The sequence below is a fragment of the Eumetopias jubatus genome, unplaced genomic scaffold (genome assembly GCF_037043125.1).
Source record: "Eumetopias jubatus isolate StellerSeaLion01/CBP00866 unplaced genomic scaffold, mEumJub1_p1.0 scaffold_6, whole genome shotgun sequence".
Taxonomy (NCBI): Eukaryota; Metazoa; Chordata; class Mammalia; order Carnivora; family Otariidae; genus Eumetopias; species Eumetopias jubatus.
Window position 1 is genome coordinate 3,751,195 of NW_028274812.1, and position 23,770 is coordinate 3,774,964.

Here is a 23,770-nt window from a genome sequence, read left to right on the forward strand (position 1 = left end):
GCAGCGCACAGCTGCAGCAGCTGCTAAGCGGCGAATTTAGAATCCGGAACACCAGACCCAGATGTGACGACGCCCCACAGAGACGCAGGAGCTCCCCTGCCCCTACCCCCACCCCCCGGGCCCGGGCGCCCAGCGTCCTCAGAGGGCCGCGGGTGGTGCGGGGACCTGGAGCCCGGGGGCCCAGTGGCGGCGGGGCGCACTACGTGGGGGAGGGCGGCGGCGGCGTGGGGAGCGCCCGCTCCGCCAGTGGGCGTCTTCTGCAGCCGCCGCCGCCACCTCCTCCACGGGCAGCGGCACTGCGGCGCTTTTCTCCGCTGCTTTCGAGCAGTAGCCGAGGCTCAGCCACCGGAGCGCGCACAAACCACGCCACGCTTGCAGGCAGCGTCTCTGCAGCCCCTCGCCCCGGCCGGGAGCACGCCGATTGTGCGCGCCAGCCGGCAGCCAGGCGCCGCCGCCGGGAACTCGCGCCCGGCCCGAGGTCCTCCCGCACCCAGAGCGGGACGCAATGTGAAGACTGGGCCGGGAGGGGCGCGGCAGACCGGAGAGGAGGAGCAGACCCGCGCTCGGGCCGACCGGCCGGGGAAGGCAGGTCCTGCGGGGGCGGAGCCCGCCGAGTCCGGGCTCGCGGCGCGCCCCTCCCGCCGGCGGCCTGCCCCACCGCGGCCCAGGGCGGAGGGCCATGGCCAGCCCCGTAGAGCCGCTCACTCCCCGCCCCCAGGCCCCCCTGCCGGCGGCCGGGGACGAGCCCGGATCCCGCCCCGGCAAACTCCGCCCGGAGCCCTGGCGCGGCGCTGCCGGCGGGGGGAGCGCGATGGGCCCGGGTCCGGCCCACGAGCTGCCTGGCCGAGGCCGGGCCGAGCGCGCCGCGCCCCCACGCCCGCCCCACTCCTCCGCAGGCCGCGCCAGCCCCGCGGGGGGCCCGGGCGCCCTGTGCGCGCGCGGCAGCGGCGGCTGGGGCTCGGCCCGCGCTCCCTTCGCGCTCGCCCTCTCCTCCCCTGTCCCCTCCTCCTCTCCATCTTCCTTTTACTTCTGGCCGCCGCCCCCCCCGCCCCCTCCTTCCCTTCCCCCCTCCTCATCTGCCTTTCACCTCCCCGTGCGTCTCCCGGGAGGGGAGGGCGCAGCGGCGGCGGCGGCGGCTCGAGGAGGCGGTGGCGAGGCCGGCGGCGGCGGCGGCGGCGGAGGAGGACCCGAGGCAGCTCCCTTGAGCGCCCCTCCCAGCAGTAGTCCCCGCGGCGGCGGCGGCGGCGGCGGGCGGCGGCGGCTCTTCCTCTGCTCTGCGCTCCAGGCTTTGCTGCTCCCAGCCCGCGCCGGATTCCGGCTCCCGCTCGGCCCGGCCGCCCGCCGCGCGGGCTCCCCCGGCTTCCCGGGCGCCGGCGGGGGCTGCCCCGGCCCCAGCCCAGGCGGCGGCGGCCGAAATCCGCGGCGGCCCCAAGGCGCCGGCTTCGCCCTCGCCGCCGCGTCCTCCCTGCTCTTCGGCTCCGACATGGAAGATGGACCTTCTAATAATGCGAGCTGCTTCCGAAGGTTGACGGAGTGTTTCCTGAGCCCCAGTAAGTACCGGGCTCCCCGTTCCCCGCAGTCGGGGGCGCGCAGGGTGCTTGTGCCCGGGGCATTTGGCGCCCAGTGGGCTTCACTGTAGGACGGGAGGCTCGAGGCACATTGGTGGCGCGCGGGAGCGTCCGTCAGCGCCGGGACACCGGGGTTTCCCAGGCTCCGCGTGCGTGCGGGGGAAGGGTGACCCGGGAGCTCGGCGAGCGCCGCGCGGTGAGAACGGGACCCGCTGCCCGCCTCGGGTCCCCCGGTGGTGTTTGAGGCCACACTTGCCCGGCCCGTCGCTGCAGTCTCTACTCCGTGACCCCTTACGCCAGGCTCCTCTCCTCTTAGCCTGGGACCAGTGAGGCTGGAAGAAACGCGCTTCCTTCCACTTGGAGGTCCCGCCCGCTGGGTCCCCTGGCCGGGTGAGGGCAGGCCAGGACACCGGATCTCCACGCTCCCGAAGGTGAAGGCACTCGCGGTTCTCCGGGTTCAGTGTCGGTGCCCAGGTCTCTCCCCTCCCCGCCCCCGCTGCAAGTGACCCTGTTCCAGAGCGTGGACTAGCGGAGTGCAATAGGTGCACCTCCACTAAGAGTCCACTTTCTCTAGGTCCGGGGTTTAGCTGGTGCTTGGGCTGGTAAAGGGAAGGACAATGGGGCGTTAGGGTGGAGGAAGGCGCCGCGGGTTCGGACCCCCGGGCCGACTAAGGCCGCCCCGCCTCCCCAGTCCCGGGTGCTGGGCTGAGAGCGTGCTGGAGCAGGGGTGGTAGAAGGCGTGTCGCGGGGGAGGGGGGCAAGGCTGAGCAGAAGAGTCAAGGCAGAGGTTTGCTAGAAGGCAGGAGGCGGAAGATGTTAAGGGAAGAGGCGCCCGGTGCGCAGAAGAGGGGATCGCCGTTGTTGTGGATGGAGGGCGAGCAAGGTGAGGACGGGAGACCTGGGGCTGGGGGTGGGGAGTGGCGAAGGTCGCACCCGCGGGGCACCGGGCGACTCCGGCGCCAGCCGGGTTGGGCAGGGTTCTTCCTGGCCCTAAGCGCGGAGCCCGGGCGCCACCGTCCACCGCGTGCGCACCCGAGCCTTTGTCTGCTGCTCGCTGGGAACCGCGTTTCCGCGGCGCCTTCTCCCGGCAGACTCTCCAGGGTCGCGTTTTGGCTTCCTGCTCCCATCTGCCGCTCACTCCCCAGCCCTGGGCAGTCTTCGTCCCTGGGCACTTGGGGTCCAGCCCAACCTCGCTGCTGGTACTTGTCTGGGCACACTGCCCGCCTGAGCGCCGCTGGGGTGCAGCCCCTGGGCCTGCGAGCGTGTCATGTGCGGGCCCTACAGCCCCCAGCGATCCCGCCTCCTGGGCGCGGGGATCCACCCGGGCCGCGTGGTCCAGCGGCCTCTCGCACGGCGCACCCCGGCTGCCCAGCGGCTGTTTCTGCCCCTACTTGACCGTGGCCCTGATAGGACTGCTAGGCGTGGTCCCTGGACCCCCCTCCCGACTCCTCCATCCTGTAGTCTCCCGTAGTCAGACGCAGCTCCCAGTCATCTGCTTCCTCAGGCCGCCCCCCCACCCCCCACCCCGCCCCGCCCCGCCCCGCCGGTGTTGGTTGATTTTTAGATGCTGCATTTGGCGGGGGATGTGGTCGGGGCATGAGGTGTCGCGCCCTGCTGCCCTTAGATGTGGACATTTTTACTTACTGAAATGGACACGGATGTGCCACGAATTGAAGGTGGGGTGAGAGCATGGAGCTCCCAAGGAGTTCCGAAGTGTGTTGGTTAAGCCTTGGGCCTAGAACTGGGGTTCTTGTCTGTTCCCTTCCACGTGCATTTGTGCATTCTAAATAAACATCTACGTTTCACATTTGGCTGTTGGGGTGTGTGTGGGAAGGGAAGAGTGCCATGCCTTGCCTGTGGGGAGAGGGCAGTGGCAAGGAGACAGGGGTGTGAGCATTTGGGTGGAACAGGGTTTCCTAAAATGATGAAGTTTCTGTTTGTATTTGCTCTTTTGGGGTTTGTTAGTTTGGGTGGGGGTACCTTGCCAGGGATGTTGTGGGGCGGGATAAAGATGAACAGTCCAGGTTGAATGAGGCTGAACTAGTAGGTTCCCAGCAGGCTTTCCCTTTGGAAGGACAGAGAACCTAGAGAAGAAAGCCATCAGAAGGGACCCACTCTGCAGAAAGTTCTGGCTGGGAGAAGCCCAGTGATAGTCACACTCAAGAATTGCTGGGTTTTGTCTTTCTGTGTGTGTTTTCTTCCCTTGAACCAAGTCAGCAAGGAGTAGTCTGGGGTTTGAATAGGAACAAGAGGCTACAAGGTCTTCTTTGGGATTTTGCTAAGGTGCTAAGTATGAAAGTACTCTTAAGCACAATCTGTTATTAGGCAGAAGTGGGGAAGAGGCTGAATGGACGCTCAAAGGACAGTAACCAGTTTCTGCTCTGACACTTTTGGGGTCTTTGTTTCTGTCTCGCTGCATGATAGTCTTCATCTGTCTGAGTTGGTGAAGTACCAGAATCTTGGCAGACTTTTTGATATTTGTCAGTAAAAATGAATTCTGGGTTCTGTAAGAATGGAAAAATGCCCAAATGTATACAGACGTGTCTTAATTGTTGCACGTTTATTCTCTTTTTTACCTTTCCGTTTGGTCTCTTCTGGGTCTAACAATCCAATTGTCACATAAAGGCTGCTGTGTCCAATTCCTGTTTCTAGGAACGCTGGTTTTTATTTTTATCCTCACAAAAAGCAACTCATGGGTTGGAAGTTGGATATCCTGGTTCCATTCTTGCCCATTTTGGTTTTGCATTTTGGTTCACACTGATTCACTGGTTTGCTCAGTAATGCATGGAACAAACATTTATTAAAAGCTACTGCCAGTTGCCAGGTGTTGCCCTGGCCTGGCCATGGTCCAAGAGGAGTTCACCAAGAGATCCTCCAGGAAGCAGGTTTAGCATTGACGCCCAGGGCTCATAGGTGGGTGGTCATGCTCCCTTCCTGTCCAGTCATGCCTGACTCCCCCTCATCTGCCATCCACCTTTTAAATGTTGACCTCTGACCTTGTCCTCGGGCTCAGGGCTTCAGCACATCACTGCTTCAAAAGTTGCTGACTGGAACAGAAAGCCATCTCTGCACTTGGAGATCCCAGATCCTCCCAGAAAGAATGGAGAAGTCCACTTTGCATCAGTGTGTGTGCGCATGCATGTGTGTGTGTGTGTGTGTGTGTGTGTGTACATGCATGCAGAGGAAAGTCAAGAAGTCACGCTGTGATTTCTGGAAAAAACAACTCACCTTGTCTGTACTTGGTGTTGTGGTGGAAATTGCAGGAGAGGTATCTGAGCAGAGAAGAGAGCTTGAGAATACTGCCTTAAGGACATTCAGAAGTCAGAAGAGTCTCTCCGAGATTTCCTCTACCTCACCAGTGCTCCTGTCTCTCTACAGCTGCCTACTCTGAATGGTGCAGAGCTGTAGAAAAAGGAAAGGGCTGGTTGGTCAGGGCGGAGGGGACAGAGGGAGCAAGGTAAAGAACATGGCAAAGATTTGTGAATGCCGTCCACAGACGCTGCTTCAGACTACAGTGTATTGTGTCTTTTTCAAATGTTCACAACAGAAAATGTGTGTGTTTCCAGAAATGGTAGTTTTGAAATATGCTCTGCATCAACCCCTAACCACTCTTGCTCTGTTTCTTGAGCCTGAAGATACTACGCGGTCAGCACTTGAGCACACTGAGATAAATAGGGTTCCTTTTAAGAGCAAATGTGTGTAACACACAGAAGCTACGCTACACTTCTCATGTAGCTTCTTTTTACAGCATTGGTGAGACAGAGGTTGCTGAGGGTGTGGGGCCAGAAGCACAGCAACAGGAATGGAGGTCAAGTCAATTCACAGCCAACCAACAGGTGTTCACTGAGTCCCTAGTCAGCGCAAATTGTTTGAGGTAGATGAAAATAATGATGACTGTTCCTTCCAAGGACCTGAAATACGGATCTGGATACCTACCAAGATACCCAGGAAAGCGGAGTTGTCAATTTTCCCTGCCTGGCCAGGGTGCAGGTCATGGTAGACCAGGTGTCCGTGGAGATGTCCATGTCTGTTGTGGCTGGAGTAGTCAGAAGGGCTGAAATCCACGGGCCACACTGTTTGGCTGGAACTGCTAAGGGGTGTTAATTTAAATTTCACAGAATTCCTCTTTTAGTTTCAAAAAACCTACATGAACAAAGATAATCCCTAAAAATCTAAATCAGAGGTAGCGGAAACAGAGGACAGTGTCTTCTCTCACGTCAGTCTGATGTCTTACCCTTGGATAATTTTGCACATAAAACTTTCTCTGTCCCTTGGGAAAAGAAATGCATTGCAATAAGATAAGTAAGCCATGGGGATATAATGTACAACATGGTGTCTATGGCTAATAATACTGTGTTGCGTATTTGAAACTTGCTAAGAATGTGGATCTTAAGAGTCCTTCATCACAGGGAAAAAAGTGCTAGATAATTAAGTAAGTGTTAGGATTTTGTTTACTATAAAGCAGGTTAAACCTGGTGTGATGAACTTCTCATCAATATATTGTTAATTTTTGTTTGTTTAAAAACAGCTCTGGCAGTCTGGGAAGGAAAGAAAAAATAATTTTCATGAAAAAGGAATATTTCTCCCTTAAAAAGAACGCTCTTAGTTGTAATTCAAAACATTTTAATTTCCTTTTAAAATGTAAATCAAGCTCCTCCAGCTGATCTAAATTGGTCTAAGGGAAAACTCCACAGTGATAGAGTAGCTCAAGATCTTACAAAGGAAACAGAAGATGCCTAGCACTCTGCTTTTATTTGTAGCATTTACCACTTTCTGGAATTCTCTTGCTCATTTACTGGCCTGCTTCTCTATTGCCTGTCTTCCCTGTGCAGAAAGCAAGCTTGGTGAGAGCCTGAGGGAGGGAGCTTGTCTTTTTTGGTTATATCCCTGAGACTGTAACAGTGGCTGATGTATGAACTGAAGGTGCCCTAATATTTGTTTTGGAAATTCAAAGGTGAAAAGAAACATAAAACAACAACGTGGTGCTTGTGGAAAGGGAACCTAGGAATTGAAGGCCACTCATTGAAAACTGACTTGGCCTCAGCCTCTGTGTGCCAGGATCCCACCGTGGGGGAGACAGGGTCCGCGCCCCAAGAGCCCACAGCTAGCAGGTGAGGCAGACAGTTTGCGGACAGAGTCCCTCGCAGAGGCAGTACGGGGTGCTCTAGGGACAGGAAACGGAGCACCAGCTGATTGGCAGGCCCTGAAAGGATCTCACAGAGGAGCCAAGAGGAGTCTTGAGGTGGAGGGGTTCTTCCTGTCCAAGCACGGGGGAGCGAAGCCTCGGGGAGGCCCTGCTGGCTTGCAGAGGGCACAGCCAGAGGCTGCTGTGGGAAAATAGCTGCGGTGAGGCGTGGGGGGGGGTGGTGGTGAGGAGAGAGGCTTCTCTTGGGCTAACACTCAGGATCTCGTGGTTACTGTGAACCCCTCTGAAGGACTACACACAGAGAGGTAAGGTAGAAAGGCTGGCAGACCACTGCCTCCCGTGGGGGTGCTGGGCTGCTGTGTGGCCAGGGGCAGCGTAATCGGCCAGGTGAGGATATGTGGGAGGCTGAATCCAGATGGGGAGCATGCACCTGAGAAGTAGGGGAGAGAGAAGCCATAGGGAGCAAGTGATATTAATAGGACTGGGTGACTGGATAAGGCAGGGGTCTGATGGCTCCTTAGTTTCTGGATTGGAAGGGGTGTGTGTGTGTGTGTGTGTGTGTGTGTGTGTGTGTGTGTGTGTGTAGGGCTGGTGGTGGTCGTGGTGGTTCCTTGTCCAGAGAAAAGGATAAAAGACCAGGAAATACTGGAATTGGCACCTCTTTGGTCAGCACGGTGGTTGGTATGGGTATTTCTGATTGTATGGTGCCTGCATTCTGTGGTGTAGACGTGAACCAGTCGAGCATACCAAGGAAAAAAAACCCATCAAGTATGAGAAGTACCAAATGCCACAAGAGCTATACCTGGAGTTAAACTCGAGAGTCGACGGGACAGCTCCTTTAGTTTGGGTGGTCTGTGAGGGTTTCTCTGTGTAGGGGAAGTCCGCCCGGGGTCTGAATGGCCCATGTGGCCCAAGCAGAGGGAGTCTCAGGTTGGGGGGCAGAATGAGGGCACCTGTTGCCAGAACCGGGGTACAGACCAGAGCAGTGGTGTGGAGTGAAGCCCACAGAGCAAACGGGCCAGGTTGGGGCTTTGTAAGTTGGGGGAAAATTGCATGTTACTGCATGAGCAAGGGAGAGCTACTGGAAGGTTTTAAACTAGTGGGGATTATGTGCTTTGTGGTCCAAGAACCTCCTTCTGGCTGCAGTTCAGTGAGTGAATGCAGGGGCTGTCCTGGAGACTGAGTGTATGGAGGCCACTGTAGTAGGGAGGACAAGGGACGGGTGACCGGCGTGGCAACGAACTGTGGCTTCAGGAGGAGTTTGGAGGCCGAGAATGCAACACGTGCAGGTGGATTGGGTGTGTGGTTAAGGGAAGGGGGAGGGGGCAAGAGTGGTGCCTGGGCTTTCAGGGGAGCAGTTGGGCCCCTGCCCGACTGTGTGAAGGGGAAGCCTGAGAAGGGGCCCACCGGGAGTGGGCAGGGATCCGGTGTTGTGTTTTTTGGCAGCTACTGCACAGCGTAGTGGGGCGTTCAGAAGGCAGCTGGATGAGTCAAGTCTGGCAGTCGGAGGGTGCATGGAGCAAGGCTGCCGAGCCCGGAGTAATCGCCGCGTTCACAGCCTCGGGCTTGGGCCCCCAGTGCGCGTGTGCCCAGGACCCCTGTGCGCCGCGGGCCCCCAGCGCAGCCGGAGGGAGCCGCGAGCACACGGCTGCGCGCTGCCATAGCTTCCCCCGCACGGGGTGTGGAACGACGGGGTGGCTGTCTGGGCAGCCGCAGAGGGAAGCGGGTGGGAGATGAGGCTTTGGAACTCCTCGGTAGCAGTAGAAGCCCCGGCTCTGAATGGACACCTGCCGTGACCCGCGTGAGCAGGGGAGACAGAAGCCTGTGTGACAGGAGCCGAAGGGGGAACCATGGAGAACCCGGAGGAGGAGTGAGCCGGAGAGGAGGCGAAATGGAACAGAACGCGCCCTGGAATCGGGAGGGGGCACCGCCGCGCGGAAGGAGCCGTGTGCCCCGGAGATCAAGTAAGTTCGCGGAGCCAGGGGCCGTCAGGGCCGCGTCCAGGGATTCTGAGTGCGGTGGCAGAGATGCAGACCCGTTTTCCATGGGGCAAAGAGTCGGCGGAGACCAATGCTCGGGGCCGGGTTACCGGTGTAGCCCTCAGGGCGGGAAAGGTGAGAGAGAGCCCCAGGGCGTCCCGCTGCAGGCCGCCGGGAGCTGGCTTCTCCCCAGGTGGGATGGGCGTGAGAACGTTACTTGCTGAGAAGGACGAAGAAAGAGGAGAAAGAGAACAGAGCAAGCCTTCGAGAAGATGGAGAAAGGAAGCCGGGGACACTGGACCCCTGGAAGGGGGCCCTCTCTGCAGTGAGAGCTGTGGACGGCCAGTGTGGCGGCTGGGGGGCTTGGGGTGCAGGGAGGGGCGCCGTGGGAAGGTGGGAAACTGACGCGAGAGCCCCCCGCCCCTGCAGGCAGCTCCAGCCAGCCGTGAGCAGAGTCGGGGCGCGGGGCCCCGCGCAGGTGGGTCAGTGGCCGGACGGTCCGGCCAGTGACGGGCGTGACCGAGAGCTGCTCAGGGGGAAAGTCCTGGGAGGCCAGCTCGCGTCCGGGCAGCCTCGCCCCCTGGCTGCGTGCGGAGAGCCTTGCGGGCGTAAGCGCGCGCCCCGTCCGCGTGGGCAGGTACCCTGAAGCGGGAAGGGCGGACGCTTTGAAGCTCTCAGTACAGATCTTGATGAACGTTGCCCACTGGGATGAAATTGGAGCTGTCTCTTGGAGGCGGCAAGGTCTGGGGTGTGTGGAGCTGAGGGACTGCCTGGCGGAGGCCTGAGGGGAAGAACTGTGGTAAGAATGCCCGAGAGAGAGAGAGAGAGAGAGAGAGAGAGAGAGAGCGAGAGAGAGCGAGAGAGCGCGAGCGCGGGCGCAGAGGGGTCTGGTGGCGAGCGCTTCACGCGGAAGAGAAGCGAAGGTACAGGCAGTGTGAGGCGGCGGAGGACAGGCTGTGGAGTCGCCCTGTGGAGGTCCTTACATGTGCGTCCTGGGGAGGGGCGGGAGGGCCAAGCACAGGGCCGTTGGGTCATGTGACAGGCACGTGTTCATCCAGCATCTGGGTTCCAGTTGCTGCCCTGCCCGCTGGCAACAACTATGTCCACAGACCTCCTCGTTCAAGGAGATGCTGCCTCGGAGGAGGGCGGTGGTTTACAGACAAGATCAAGGGCAATCATGGCACCTTTGAGCAGTGACGGTTGAAGACGGGTGCACAGGGGGGAGAACACTCTAATGACATCGTTGCCCTGGGACGAAGCTCTCGGCGCAGGGAGTCCCCCCCCCCCCCCCCCGCCCCGTCTGCCGCCTCATCTCCCCTCCACTTCCTCCAGTGCCAAACTGTTCCTGGTTGGAGAACTTTCGCCCCCCATCAGCATGTCCCCTCCGATGGGGTCCTTTCCTTCCAGTTGCCATCCGCTCGCCTCTGGGAATTCCCTCCTTCTCCCTGGGCTTGCTCACCGTCCCCTCATCGGCGTCCCCCCCCCCCCCCCCCCCGGTGCCTGGGGCTGGTACTGTCTCCCTTCCTTCCCGTGGGCAGGAAGCATGTTTTATTCATTTTCTTAACCTCAATGCCTAGCACATTGCCAAGCAATTAGACAATAAGTCTAAAGAATAAGTAAGCGAAGGGGTTTAGGTGGGAGAATATGATCAAAATGGTCCTTTAAGAATATTAGCCTTCCCAAAAGGAAGGCAATAATGAAATAAGTAACGTGGTGCTTGAATTTTAGCATAACTTGAAACATCATTTGATTCATTTTTTTCCCCATGTACTCCAAAAACACTGTTTGACACCAGTGACCAGTGCTTCTGAGTTACCGAGAGTGCAGTATGTCTGGGCGCACAGCTACAGGGGTGTGGGGCTCAGTGTGGGGCAAGCACCACCAGCTGAAGGGAAGGAGGGAGAGATGTGTTTAGAGCATTTGGGGTGCCTCGGTTTTATTTCCTGAGACAGTGATAAAAAGCTTTTTACTTTGACAAAAACATTTTCTACAGTAGCAAAGAGAAAGCGTTGCTTATGAAGGTATTGAAACAGTGCCATGTGTGTCGACATCATGAATTATTTATAAAAATGCGAGCATATTTTGGACTTTTAAAAGTTGGTAAGTACTGTGTAAGAAGCAGTTTTGCATGAAGAGCAGGTCACTGCTGGGAAAAAAGCATCATGAGTATGTGGAATTCAAATTGAACATATTCGTACATGATATAATTATGTGTTTCTGCATTATAGTTTTAGCAGCTCCCAAAATAAACATTTAAAATGATATCCACAAGGCTTGATTACTATGGCTCCCTAGATTTGGTAATTATGTATTTTATCACTACTGTCAGGATTATATCCATTTTCAGATTTTCTTTTTGTCCCAAGACCAGCAGTTTACTCTTCAAACATTCTTGTCTCATCGGTCATCATGCCTTTTTAGGATAATACTCTTTATGTCTCATGATTAAACATATCCAATTATTTTAAGGCATATTAAGGAAAGACTTTGTTATAAAACGTCAGCAATTAAAACAGTGTGGTCCTGGCATGTGAATAGATAAACCAATGCAACAGAATAGAAAAGTCTTAAAACAGACCCAGCCAGACACATGAAGGAATTTAGAATATTTTAAAAGTGTTGTCTTTTCTAGGGGTAAAAATAGACTATTGAATAAAATGATTTGGGGACAACTAGGAAGTCATGTAGACAAAAACAAGATTAGATCATACCTCTTACTGCACCTCCAGAAGAGATTCCAAATGGATCATAAGTTTGAATAGTTTTTTTTTTTTAAAGGAAACATAAAAAGACAAAAAAGTGAGGTGATTCCTTCCTAGCCTTGGAATGGGGGGAGACCCCTTCAGTGTGACTCAAAATCCAGAATCCAGAAATAGTCAAAGAAAAGACTGATGCGTGAATCTACAGTAACAGACTTTTTATGACCCTCAGTACCATGAGTTAAGTTCTACCAGATTCCTGGAAGGCTGCTGTGCCGGAGCCCCTAGTCTTTCTGCCCGTGGCCATTCAGCTTCCGCCAGCGCCTCTGTGCTCCAGCCGCGGGAGATTTCTTTTAGTTCTCAACCATCCTCCCTAGAAGGAAGCACTGACCGCTCCTATCACAGCTAGGGCTCACCGTCCTGGTACAAACAGAGCTCCTAGAAATGGTTAAGTCAAAGAACCTAATAAAACACAGTCAAAGGAAATGAACACATAGTTCCTAGAAAAAGAAGTGAATGGCTATGGAAAAAAAAAGATTCTCAACCTCATTCATGATAAAATAAATGCAATTTAAAATAACACCAAGGTAGCATTTTCACCTGTCAAATTTGCAAAGATTAACAAACTTGCTACACCATTGACAAGTCTGTGAGGAAAAAGGTATTCCCATACATTCCTGGTGGGAGTATCAATTGGTCCAACCTTTGAAGCAGGCAATTTGGCAGTATTGATCAGTATCAAAAGTGCATGTACCCAATGAAGTAATAATTCTCCTTCTGGGAATTTATCATTCGGTTACACTCACACATAGGCAAAGTGACTTAACAAGGTATTAAAATATTACAGCATCGTTTGAAAGAGAGCATTGAAAACCATGTAAATGTCTAGCCACGGGGGTCTGGCTAAATAAAATTTGCAGCAGTGATCCAGATGCATGAAGGATCTTCCAGGTACCTTGCTGTGTGAAGAAAGGAAAACGTAAAGCAGTATGCACACATTCTTGTGTCAGAGAGGACAGTAGACGCGTATACTTGTATTTGCTTGTACTTGCATGTGGAAACCGGGCAGGAACTCGGAAATGGTCAATGGACCATTTGGTCAATGGACCAGTCCTGCTCGGTGGCATGGGTGGGGACAGGGAGCAAGAGTTGTAGAGAGACTCCTGATACATCCTTTTTATATACGTGTTGAGTTTTGAATAACATAATTTACCTATTCGAAAATTAAATTTCCAAACAACAATTTACAGAAATGCCATTTAACTATTTGTCACCTGCTCTGTGGTTGAGGAGATCTTTCCTTGTTGTTGTGTTTTTTATCATCTTCCTATTGAGATCATAGTTTGATTTTTCAGACCCGAGGTTGGTTCACTTCTGTCTTCCTCTAGCCTCCCACTTACTTCTACACAAGATCCCCAAATGTCAAACCATGAATATTAAAAAAAAAAAAAAAATCGCATGCATCCGTACCTCTCATGCTTCTCTTATCAGTTCCTTTTCAGCGTCGCTCACCGATTTGAAAGGGGTGGGGAAAAAAACACTTCTATTTTAATGTATCTTCTGACTCTGAAACAGTCTATGGTTCACATTTAAGAAATGAAGTATTGTTTAAACCGTTGGAGAGCTGCCCAGCCAGCTTCAGCTGGTAGAAATCACTACATTTTGGCAAGAAACGGAGTGTCTTCCCTGTGAAAACGTGGGCTTTACATTCTAGCATTCCTCAACTGAGTGGAAATGGAGCCTCAAGTGGTCGTGTCAGCACCATCTGTAGGGGCCACAGCAGCTTATTATAATTTACTCCAGTGTTGCAATGATGTGACTTTTCATTTAGGGCAGGGACAGTGGGAACTTATGCATTCATTCATCCCCGGGCAGACATTCCCAGGGCTGGTGTGGGAGCCGCTCTGGGCAGACCAGACGGAAGACGGTCCTTGACCTTGGAGACCTCTCCTCTGGCTGCGCCTTTGTGGAAGCATTGAATTCCTCAGATCCTCATATTTGATCTCTTCCCTGATTTTATTTTGGGTTTAAAGTTAATACTCACTGTTTCTCTACGTCTCCAAGTGGGTTTCTTCCTTCCTCCCTGGTTTGGGTATCAGCCCTGCCTATTTTCCTGTGTTCTGCTTTATACCGCTGACATTTTCTTTGTCTTATCACTTAATATTATTTCCTCCTAGTCCAGCCATTGGTTTTATTTTAGCTGCTACTTCCTTCCTCGTTACTGGATTTTGTGAAAACCCTTTCGTAACCTAAAATGTCAGCCTTCCACCCTAACAAACTTCTTTGACCCTAGATTCATGCTTCTGGGGTCTTCACCTGTCACACACCCTAGGCCTTGGGGATGTACGAGTTGTCAGCTTGCACTTATTTGGGTCTCTTTCTTGAAGGCACTAGTTTTCTGTAGTAGCCTGGGGTGTTCAAGGAAAGCCCTGAGGACTCTTGCTGGCCCCTGCCCCCCATGGGGGTGGGGGAGGGGAGTGGGTGGGTGAGCCCCCCAGATGCCTTCAGGGCCTGGTCAGGTAGCTGGGGAAGTCTTTACTTTAAAGATGCTCCTGATTAATGTTAGTGCTCCAGTTCAATTAAGTTTCTCAGGAGATTCTGCCATTTCTGTGCTTCATAACTGTTCTGTTTCTGTGAGGAAATCTGTCATTTTTTTTCTGAGTGACTTTTTGATTCTTTTTGTTTTGTGTTGGAACATTATCAAAGGTATCCTCGCCAAATCTTGGAGAGTCGGAGGTGTTATGACTCCTTGTATCCGGGGTGCACTCTGCTGGGAAGTACCTCATATTGCCAACACAGTGAGGGATTCAGTCCTGGGGTTTAGGATGACCCAAACTGTTTACAGATGCCGTTACTAGGTGGAAATATGCCTCCGAGAAGAGCTATGTGTGTAGACAGAGGTGCCAGGAGTTGACTCTTGTTCATTTTGTTCTTTATTGACACAGCGTTGGCTCTTCACAGTCTTCCCTCGTGCCTTGGGATTGGCAGCTTGGTAGTAAGAAACAGCAGGTGGTCTGATGGGTTGAGAAGTGGGTCTGTGTCTCCTAGGGACGCACACCAGCATGGTGCTCGGTGAGTAAGACAGGCCTGCATTGGAGTGCTGATTTCCCAGTCGCAGGCTTGGTGTGAGGATGACACGAGACAGGGTACGTCGAGCATTGACAAGAGAGCCTTGAACAAAGTGCCCGAGCACATTCGCTGTCGTCACTGCCTTTGACTCTGAGTGAGCCCTGGGGGACGGTCTTCCATGAAAGGGCAGCATGGCGGCCTGTGCGAGGACCTTTACAGGTGGCAGGGAGATGAAGGATGAGGCCGCCAGAAGCATCAGTTTGGCTGGCAGAGGTGTTTCTTTATAGTTACAGGAAGTACAGTCGCTGGAAACACTGATACCAGGAAATGGCTGGAGTCTTAGAGCAATTCCACTTTCTTGGCAAGGAATTAAAAGACAATGTGTTGAAAACAAAAGGGAAGACTTTTTGGAAAGAGAAAGAACTTAAAAAAAAAAAGTGATTGTCATTAGAATTCTTCCATTTAGGGGTATCTGTTTTTGGAGTGGTTGTTAATAGGCATTTTCCCCATTTATGCATCCTTGGCACCTCCAACGGACGTGACCTCTCTTCTCTTGTGTCTCCGAATTGTTCACATTCACTCATCCTGGCTAAAGAGGAATGTTTCTCGTGGGCCTCCCTGCTGCTTGGAGTGGGGTGGGAAAGCCCTGTGGCCCTGGAAGGACTCAGGTGAGCTGTGTGACTCCTCAGGATGCAATGCACGTCTCTGGGCCATTGTCCAGAGGACACTGTAGCTCAGATTTGGTTTGTATGTTTAGCTTTTTTCTTTGCAACTAGTTATTAATTTACTGTAGCATTCTGTAGATTGTTGGTCTGTATTTTTAACCAACTACACGAGTGGTCTTAGTCCTAGATATGTATTCCATTTTTCTTCTGTAATTTAATTCAGTCTAACTTGAGGAAAGGTCAGAATGTGCCCATTAGCAATGACCTCCTTGAGGGTGAATTTTGAGTCTACATCTTACTTATTATTTTTTTTAAAGATTTTTATTTTTAAGTAATCTCTACACCCAGCGTGGGGCCCAAACTCACAACCCCGAGATCAAGAGTCACATGCTCTACCTATTGAGCCGGCCAGGCGCCCCCATGAGTTTCCATTTCTAACGCCTTTAAAAAACATTCTACATCTGGTTTGCATTTATCTGAAACAAAACTATGAGTGAGTTATGTTATTTTAATTTAAAACTTGACAATAATTTGAGGAATTACACTTTTATCTGTCATGATATTTTGGAATTCTTTAATACTATATAGTGGACATGTTTGTTTTTTTTAAAGATTTTATTTGTTTTGAGAGAGGGGGGCACGTGCACACAAGCGGTGGGGGCAGACACAGGGGGAGAAGCAGGCTCCTCGCTGAGCAGGGAGGCCCACTGCGGGGCTGGATCCCAGGACCCTGGGATCGTGACCTGAGCTGAAGGCAGACACTTAACTGACTGAGCCACTCAGCCATCCCAGACGTGTACGTGTTTTAAAAACATTATTGAATTGGCTTCTCGTTTTCAGTAGGTAATAATTCATAAACCTTAAAAGAAATTCCAGACAGGCATTCAATGGTACCTCCATGGTGAGTGCTCCTTCCTTCTGTTCTGGGCACCTTGATGATGGTGAGTGTGTCCTGATACCAAAACTGACACAGCCAGTTCTTCCGTCTGTCCTTGACCTGGGAAGCACGAGGTTTGCTATCTGTGTATCTCAGGCGACAGGAATCCCTCATGGAGTGTGCTACACATTAAGTGAGGGGTTCGAAGAAGCAGTGTGGTGCCCTGGAAACATGGATTTTTGAGTTAAGTTTGGGCTCAGATATCAAATCTGCCTAGTTTCAGAGAACACCAGCTTCCCTCTCTGTAAAACGGGTGCTTGGTAGATGTTCATTTCCCTTCAATAATTTTCCTCCAAAGGAGAAACAGCAGATCTCTTTTAGGTCATAATACGTTGGGATTTCCTTGAAGTGCAAAAATTTTACACTGTGATATTTTGGTTTTGACTCTGTATTAAGGATGAGAAGCTCAGCTTAGGTTTTTACTATAAAAAGACAGCGGCGCCTGAGTGGCTCAGTCGGGTAAGCATCTGCCCTCGGCTCAGGTCATGGTCCCAGGGTTCTGGGATCGAGCCCCACATCGGGCTCCCTACTCAGTGGGGAGTCTGCTTCTTCCTCTCCTTCTGCCTGCCATGTGCTCTCTCTCTGTCAGATAAATAAAATTTTTTTAAAGGCAAAAGAAGATATAAAGCAGTTTTCAGAAATCCTTAAAATACTGTTTTTGGTATTTAAAGGAAACTGATTCCATTACAGGGTCTGCAATGAGCATGCTTGTGGTCCGGGGGTGGCTGCAGCTCAGCCTTCCAGGTCTCGCTCCCGGACTCCAGGTCCAGCTCCCGGGCTCCAGGTCCAGCTCCCGGGCTCCAGGTCCAGCTCCCGGGCTCCAGGTCCAGCTCCCGGGCTCCAGGTCCTGCTCCCGGGCTCCAGGTGCTGCTTCTGGGCTCCAGGTCCTGCTCCCGGGCTCCAGGTCCAGCTCCCGGGCTCCAGGTCCTGCTCCCGGGCTCCAGGTCCAGCTCCCGGGCTCCAGGTCCAGCTCCCGGGCTCCAGGTCCTGCTCCCGGGCTCCTGGCCCCATTCCTCATGCTGCGGCAAAACTGCTTCCTAGCCTGTGCCCGTCTGGCCCGTTTTCTGAAGACTTTAGCAGGCTCCTCTTTTAGGTTTTGACCTGCTGCTTAGCTTGCTGGGTGATTTTGCCTTCCTTCACTCTCCTAACTTTTAAGGGGAGTATCCTCGAGTGGAAGCATCTGTGAAAGTTGTAGGCGTGTTTCGTGGTTGTTTTGGGCTGAAGTCAGTGAAATTTGCAAGCTCTCAGTTGATGACTCCTGTGGGTTTCGCCACATTTGAGTGTGGTTGCGTGTCAGTGAAATCACTCGAAGGTCAAACCTCCGGCTCCAGCGCTTCTCTTCATTACTCAGTTTCCCTGAGGAGAGACTTGGGGAGAATTGCAGCTTCCTAGTTTGGTGTCCCCGGAAAGCAGAGCTTGAGAGGTGATTCCGGTAGGAGGGAGTGGGGCAGTGAAGTGAGGGTCACAGGAAAGGAGTTAAACTCAACCGAAGGGAGAGGGTGAGATATTCACATTGAGATGTGGGCAGAAAGGGCTTGATCCTCGGAGGGACTCCCTCCCAGACCCTGGTTGGGGGTGGGGGGCAGCAGCCTCTACCCCTGGCCTCCTCCCTCACTGGGGAGGGCTGTTTTGAGGAGTGCTAGCCCTGTACTTCCAGACTCTTCTTGCTGGAGGGCCGCACAGGGTCCCCTGAAAGTAGTGAGGCTAGAGGTGTGCACCTAAATAGCAGGTGGACACCTCAGGTGAGCCTCACCTCCCCAGGAGCAAGCCCCCTGCTGGGGCGGAAATCAGAAGTGGCCTGGGAGGATGTGACAGGTACACCAGAGGCCTTTGCTGCCAAGAGAACACTCAGAGTAGACAACATTTATGGTCTTCATTCCATTTCTAGGGTTGGAGGTGTTTAACTTTTTAAAAAGTATTATTTTGTTTAAGTGCCAAGATTTTTCTTCAGATCAGTATAATTCTAAACATTTGTGCCGGTCCTACGTGTATACTATGTCTCAAGGTGAAATTACGCTTATCCAGAGGTAAAGCATTTCATTATCAAAGAACGGCTAACATATTCTCGTATGCTATATGGGAAGGCAGGGATGTGGGCATAACATGTTTTGGAAAGGGTTTTAGCAAAATTTTTGAGAACAGAAAAGGTTTTCTGATGAACACTCAAAGGGAATGTTAATAAACCAGAGCATTCTATTCAGAGAGCATGCAAATGATCCACATTTTGGTGTTCCTAGTCCTCAGCTTTTAAAAGTGATGATTCTTGGCTCAGTTGGTTAAGCGACTGCCTTCGGCTCAGGTCATGATCCCAGAGTCCCGGGATCGAGTCCCGCATCGGGCTCCCTGCTCGGCGGGGAGTCTGCTTCTCCCTCTGACCCTCTCCCCTCTCATGCTCCTCTCTCTATCTCATTCTCTCTCTCAAAGAAATAAATAAAATCTTTAAAAAAAAAGTGATTATTCTAGATAATATTTTAAAACTACATAGGGAATGTAGCTTTACTTATAAATTTGGCACAGATGGGGTTCAGTTTAGTCAGTATCTTTATTATTACATTTCTCTGAATCAGAAGATTATATACAATAACTGATGAAATTACTAATCAGTGCTGTTAATTATTCACCAGTATGGTGAAAGCATAAGCCTCATGAATAAGAGACTACTTTAAAATAAATACTAAGTCATATTCTATGAAAATGTCTGTCTGAGGACAGGGCAAACTTTCTCTGGAAAGGCCCACGTAGTGCACAGGTCAGACTCTGTGGGCTGTGGAGTACTTGTAGCTACACTCATGTTTGCCCTTAGAGCAGGAAAACACATTCACCTATGTGAATGAGCTTTGCTGTTGTATTTCAGGAAATTTTATTTATAAAAACTGGCGGTGGACTCAGGCTTGCTGGTCCCACCTTGTGTTAGAAGGATATTATTATTTTTGATGAACACAAATTTTTCCTTTTGGGTCTTTCTAAAGGCACTCTATTTCAATAGAAAGAGTATCTGGTCACCGAGGTCATGTTCATAGTTTGGGAACATGGGCACCCACCCCAAACCAGTGTGACTTGCTGGGTCTTTGCTGTTGTGGCCCATTTTGTATGGGGCAGTGCATTCTGCTTCCAGTAATTCCACTTCTGTGGCAAGCTGTAAGGGCAACATTTTCATGAAATGAAAAAGGAATTTTGGGGCTTTCCACCTAGAATTTGTATCAGTGATTTTCATTTTGTTGTATCTTGTAGTCCTAAGTCACTACAAAGAATGAGGCAGAAATCAAGAGACACACATATAAACATGCACTCATCTCTGAGAACCAGAGGATGTATGTGGACTTTCTTTTGGCAGAAAGCTTTAAATTTTGTACGTATGTTGAGCTGGCTCAGAGATATGCTATGGCTGTATCCTTTTTTGTGGATAAGTAGATTAGTGTGCACAGAGGTTGATGCGCAGTGCTCAGATGGCCCATTTCTCAAGAAATCCCTGTGTCACATGCACACTTGTGTCTTTCCTTTCTTCCTGAAGTATTGATTAGTGATCCTAGTGAAGACTTGGATAATGCAGCCTTACTTAGTACTTAGGAAGACTTTAGCAGTGTTCATGCACCGAGTGTGTAGTGTGCTGTATGTGTGATGTATGATCACGTATTATGTCTTGTTACAGTGCATCATCATATAGTGATGCGGTGGAGTAATGAATGAATGGTGTGGTTACATTCAAGCAGAAGCCTGATGGGAAACCACAGGGGCCTCTCTTCCTGTGTGTGATGGCCAGGGATAACCTCAGCAGGCAGGGTGACTGGGAATGCCCTCTGCTCAGGGGCGATAATGGGGAGAGTCCAGGTTTATGGAATTTCTCGAAATGAGAATTCCTTAACAGTTCTCTTCAACCTGGTGTGCCCGCTTTCAAGAGTGCATTGGGTAAAGATTACTTTAGAGAAATCACCTTATATGTCTTCGGCGTTCCTGTCAGCTCTCGTAAGCCTGAATCTGCCTGAGAACGTCTGCCGGCCTGACAACAGGTCCGCTAGCCCGGCTTATCTGCTTTCCCTTTCATGCATGCTCCTCCCCCATTTCCAGAAGAAGAGAGGCCTCCCTCTTTCCTACCCAGAATCTCACCATGGTTTGTTGTAAATGTGGGGCACTAAACCGGGACACAGTCTGAGAACGTTCTTCTCTGGGGGAGAATCCAGGCAGAGCAAAGCAAGGAGAGCTTCTGTGGATGAGGCAGACTGTATTTCACCAGGTTCACAAACTGCAGAGCCACTGTGTATCCATCCACCCACCCATCCATCCGTCCATCGGTCCATCCATCCATCCCTGCACCCATCTGTGCACCCATCCATCCACCCATCTGTCTTTCTGTCCATCCTTCCATCCGTCCATCCGTCCATCCATCCATCCATCCATCCATCTGTTCACCACTTTGCAGAGCACTCTCCTTGGATAGATCTGTAGTGGTTTATGTTTATTATTTGGAATTCTGTGTTCATGCAGTTGTCTCCCCCAGTAGAACAGACTTCACCCCAGTGAATGCTTTGGAGGGGCTCTCGTCGCTGATGCAGTGGTGGAGCATGGCTAGCGGCGTCCAAGGCCCCAGTGAGCCTGTGGTCTGGCAGGCAAGGCCACCTATGCACATATAGCCTGCTAGACCTGAGTGTACCCAGTGGCTGAACCAGTCTGGGAATTATGGGATGGGCTCCTTGAGGACGAGTCAGGGGAGGGAAAGACTGGTCAGCCAGTGTAGCCGCTTGGTGGAGAGTGGGTTGTGGGTGGGAAGGTGTTCTGGTACAGGAGCAGTAGGTGTGGGGACCTGAACCCGAGTCTTGGGCCAGTGGTGTCATGGTTTGCTGCCTTCCCAGGGTCAAAGCGGCATGTTGTGTTCTCCACATGGGGCAGAGGAGGCACGCACATGTGTTTGTGATGGCTTTCCTGACAGACGACAAAGAAAACCCAGTTCACAAGAGGGCATGCCCCTGAAATGGGGAGGGGGGGGTGGTGGACTCCAGGAGACAGGTGTTGCTGGGCTGCTGTGCAGGGGGCACAGTGAGCTGGACAGTTCCATGTATAGCTGCACTTGACATCCGTTTCCTAAATTGTTTTATATTCGTGATCTCATTTTGTTCTTAAGACAGCCCAAAGAAGACAAATCATAAGCAAAGTAAGGCCCAGAACCTAAGACCTTGGTCCCACTGAGGTGCAGTCCTGGGGCCTTGCCTGTGCCCTAGGAGATGTGGGCTGAGGGAGAGAGCGGACGCTACCCTTATGCATTATCACCTGTGGTGGACTCCCTTTGCCTTCTGATCTGGCCTTGCTGGGGCCAGAGTGTTTTCCAGATTACTCAAGTGTAACTTTTAAAACGCTCACCTTAATGATTTTAGTTATTTTACATAGAAACCTTTCAAAAATGTGTGGTGCCTTTCTTATATTTTTCCTGCCTTTGAGCATGGATTATTGTTCTTTTATAGTATAGAAATGCCTTTTAAAGAACTCTTGAGGCTTATAGTTCTGTTTGCTGCTACAGTTAATACTTAATTGGATCATAATTAAGACAATTATGCAGTTTTGCTTATCTTCCAACTTTTAAGAGTTTTTTTTCTTTTTTTCTCTGGGGGTCCATGGGCATCAGTCACCCTGTGCCTGGTGCCCACATGCTGCTCACAAAAGCTTGCCTCTCCTCTGTCCCCTAAGCAGCTTGTTGGCACCCATCTCCTCTGGTCAGGTAAAGCCGATGACCACATTTGTGGGTACGCTATGAGCCCTGCACGTGCAAAGTGCAGGCATGCCTCTGGATGAAGTACAGCCCTGCTTGTTGACGCCCCTTCTGAACGTGTGGAAGGTGGTAACTGGAGTAGTGACCTTGGATGGGTGATAGTCATTTTGTGTGTATGCATTCTCAGTATTTTCTGGTAGGGCGCAGGGCAAAGTAACAGCCAATATAAAGTTACTGTACTTACTGGGTGAATTATATTATTCTCTGGCAAACTTATAGACTACTTTTAATCAGTATTTTTTTTAAGATTTTATTTATTTGACAGAGAGAGAAGGAGAGAGAGAGCACAAGCAGGGGGAGCTGCAGGCAGAGGGAGAGGGAGAAGGAGGTTCCCCTCTGAGCAGAGAGCCTCATGCAGGGCTCAATCCCAGGACCCAAGATCATGCCTGAATGGAAGGCAGACTCTTAACTGAGCCATCCAGGTGCCCCAATCAGTAATTTTTATAGACAAATATATAAACTATTATTTACACAAGCTCTGTGTGATCTAAATCTGTATCTTAGGCAAAACCCTTGCATGGTTTATCAAAACTTTATTGTGCACGCCTGCCTTCCTTCCAGATGTGAGGATATGATGTAGCTTCAGTTCTTCTGAACAAGAAGGTTTAGAAGGCAGGCAGTGGACACGAGCCACAGCAGTTACTAGCAGTTAAGAGGAAGGTGCAGATGATTACATGAAAGTTCTCCTTAGTTTTTACTGGTTTTTGTGTTCTTTACATTTTCCTTGACTTCAAGTAATGAACTGCTCTTCTTACCATTTTGGAGTTACAGGAGTAAGCTTATCTAAATTTGGCAATCCAATTAGTTGATAAATAACATGAAAGTTTTACTTTTAAACCTTGTCGGGGAGGAAAAAACTTCCCTCTGCCCTTCAAGGTTTTTCTAGATGGTCTGAGAATCAAATTGACGTAAGACGGATTAACGGGAGAAAATGAAAAGTTAATAACATGTATACCTCCTGTCTGCATGGGAGAGACCCAGGAAGACTGAATTACTCCCCCAAATGGCCAAAGCTGTCACCTAGAATACCTCTTCCAGGTAAAGACCAGAGATGTTGGGGTGGGGAGTCAATACTGGAGGTGACCAGGAAAAGCACAGTAAACAAGGGTGTGATTGTTATACAGATTTAAGTCATTGCCTTCTAGAGATTTAAAGTCATCCTCCTCTTCCTGGTGCTGAGAGAGACCCCCTTACAAATGGAGATTTGCCTTATATATGTAAATAATATCGCTTACAATAGGGTAACTTTTCCTTGGTTTTCAGAACTTTTCTTGTGTTGCAGTTTCTTAAAAATAACCAGTTTAGAATGACCAATAAGCCAAAGAGGCTCATCTTGGGGTGGTAAGATTTACTCTCCTACCACCTTTATAGACCAAGAATGATATAGATGTACTTGTATGATTACATATTTAGTGATTAAGTAATGTATTATGATTAGTGATTTGAAAACGGTGCAAAACTTTAATATTACATGTCTAATAATACAGAAACAGAAAAGCATACAATTTCTAAAGGATTAAAAAACTCTGGTAGATAAAAGCCATCAGAATTTTTGTGATTTGAAAATCTCTTGGCAATTTAAAAACATTCGCAATATCTAAAAATTTCACATTAAGTCTGCATTTCTTGTATCCTAATGGAAAAAAGGGACAGGCGTGCATTTGATTCATTTATGCTGCACAGATTGTTCTTTATGTTCCCCTGTTTTTTGTCTTCATTAACCACGGGTTGAGAACTATCATAGGTACCACTTCCTATAAAAATAAAATTAGTCCCTGAGTTTTCAGTTGTCCAAACGAAGGTCGTGAATGAAAAGTCACATAGCAGCAAGTGCGTGCTATGTTGTCAAAGCTTCATGAAAGATCATAAGGCTTGGAATCAAATGACCTGACTTTGAATGTTGAGTAGTCCGCTCCTCCCTCTGCGGGCTGTGGATGCCAGGCAAGGCC

The 23,770-nt window shown here is 50.9% G+C and overlaps 1 protein-coding gene across 1 annotated transcript in view; it reads left to right on the forward strand.

Annotated features, from left to right (window-relative positions):
- The first annotated feature begins 679 nt into the window (after positions 1–679).
- Positions 680–23,770, forward strand: part of PDE10A (phosphodiesterase 10A) — a 291,715-nt gene continuing 268,624 nt past the window's right edge. The window contains exon 1 of the mRNA XM_028103383.2: positions 680–1,550. Within this exon, the coding sequence (XP_027959184.2) occupies positions 680–1,550 (871 nt within the window). The remainder of the gene's footprint in view (positions 1,551–23,770) is intronic.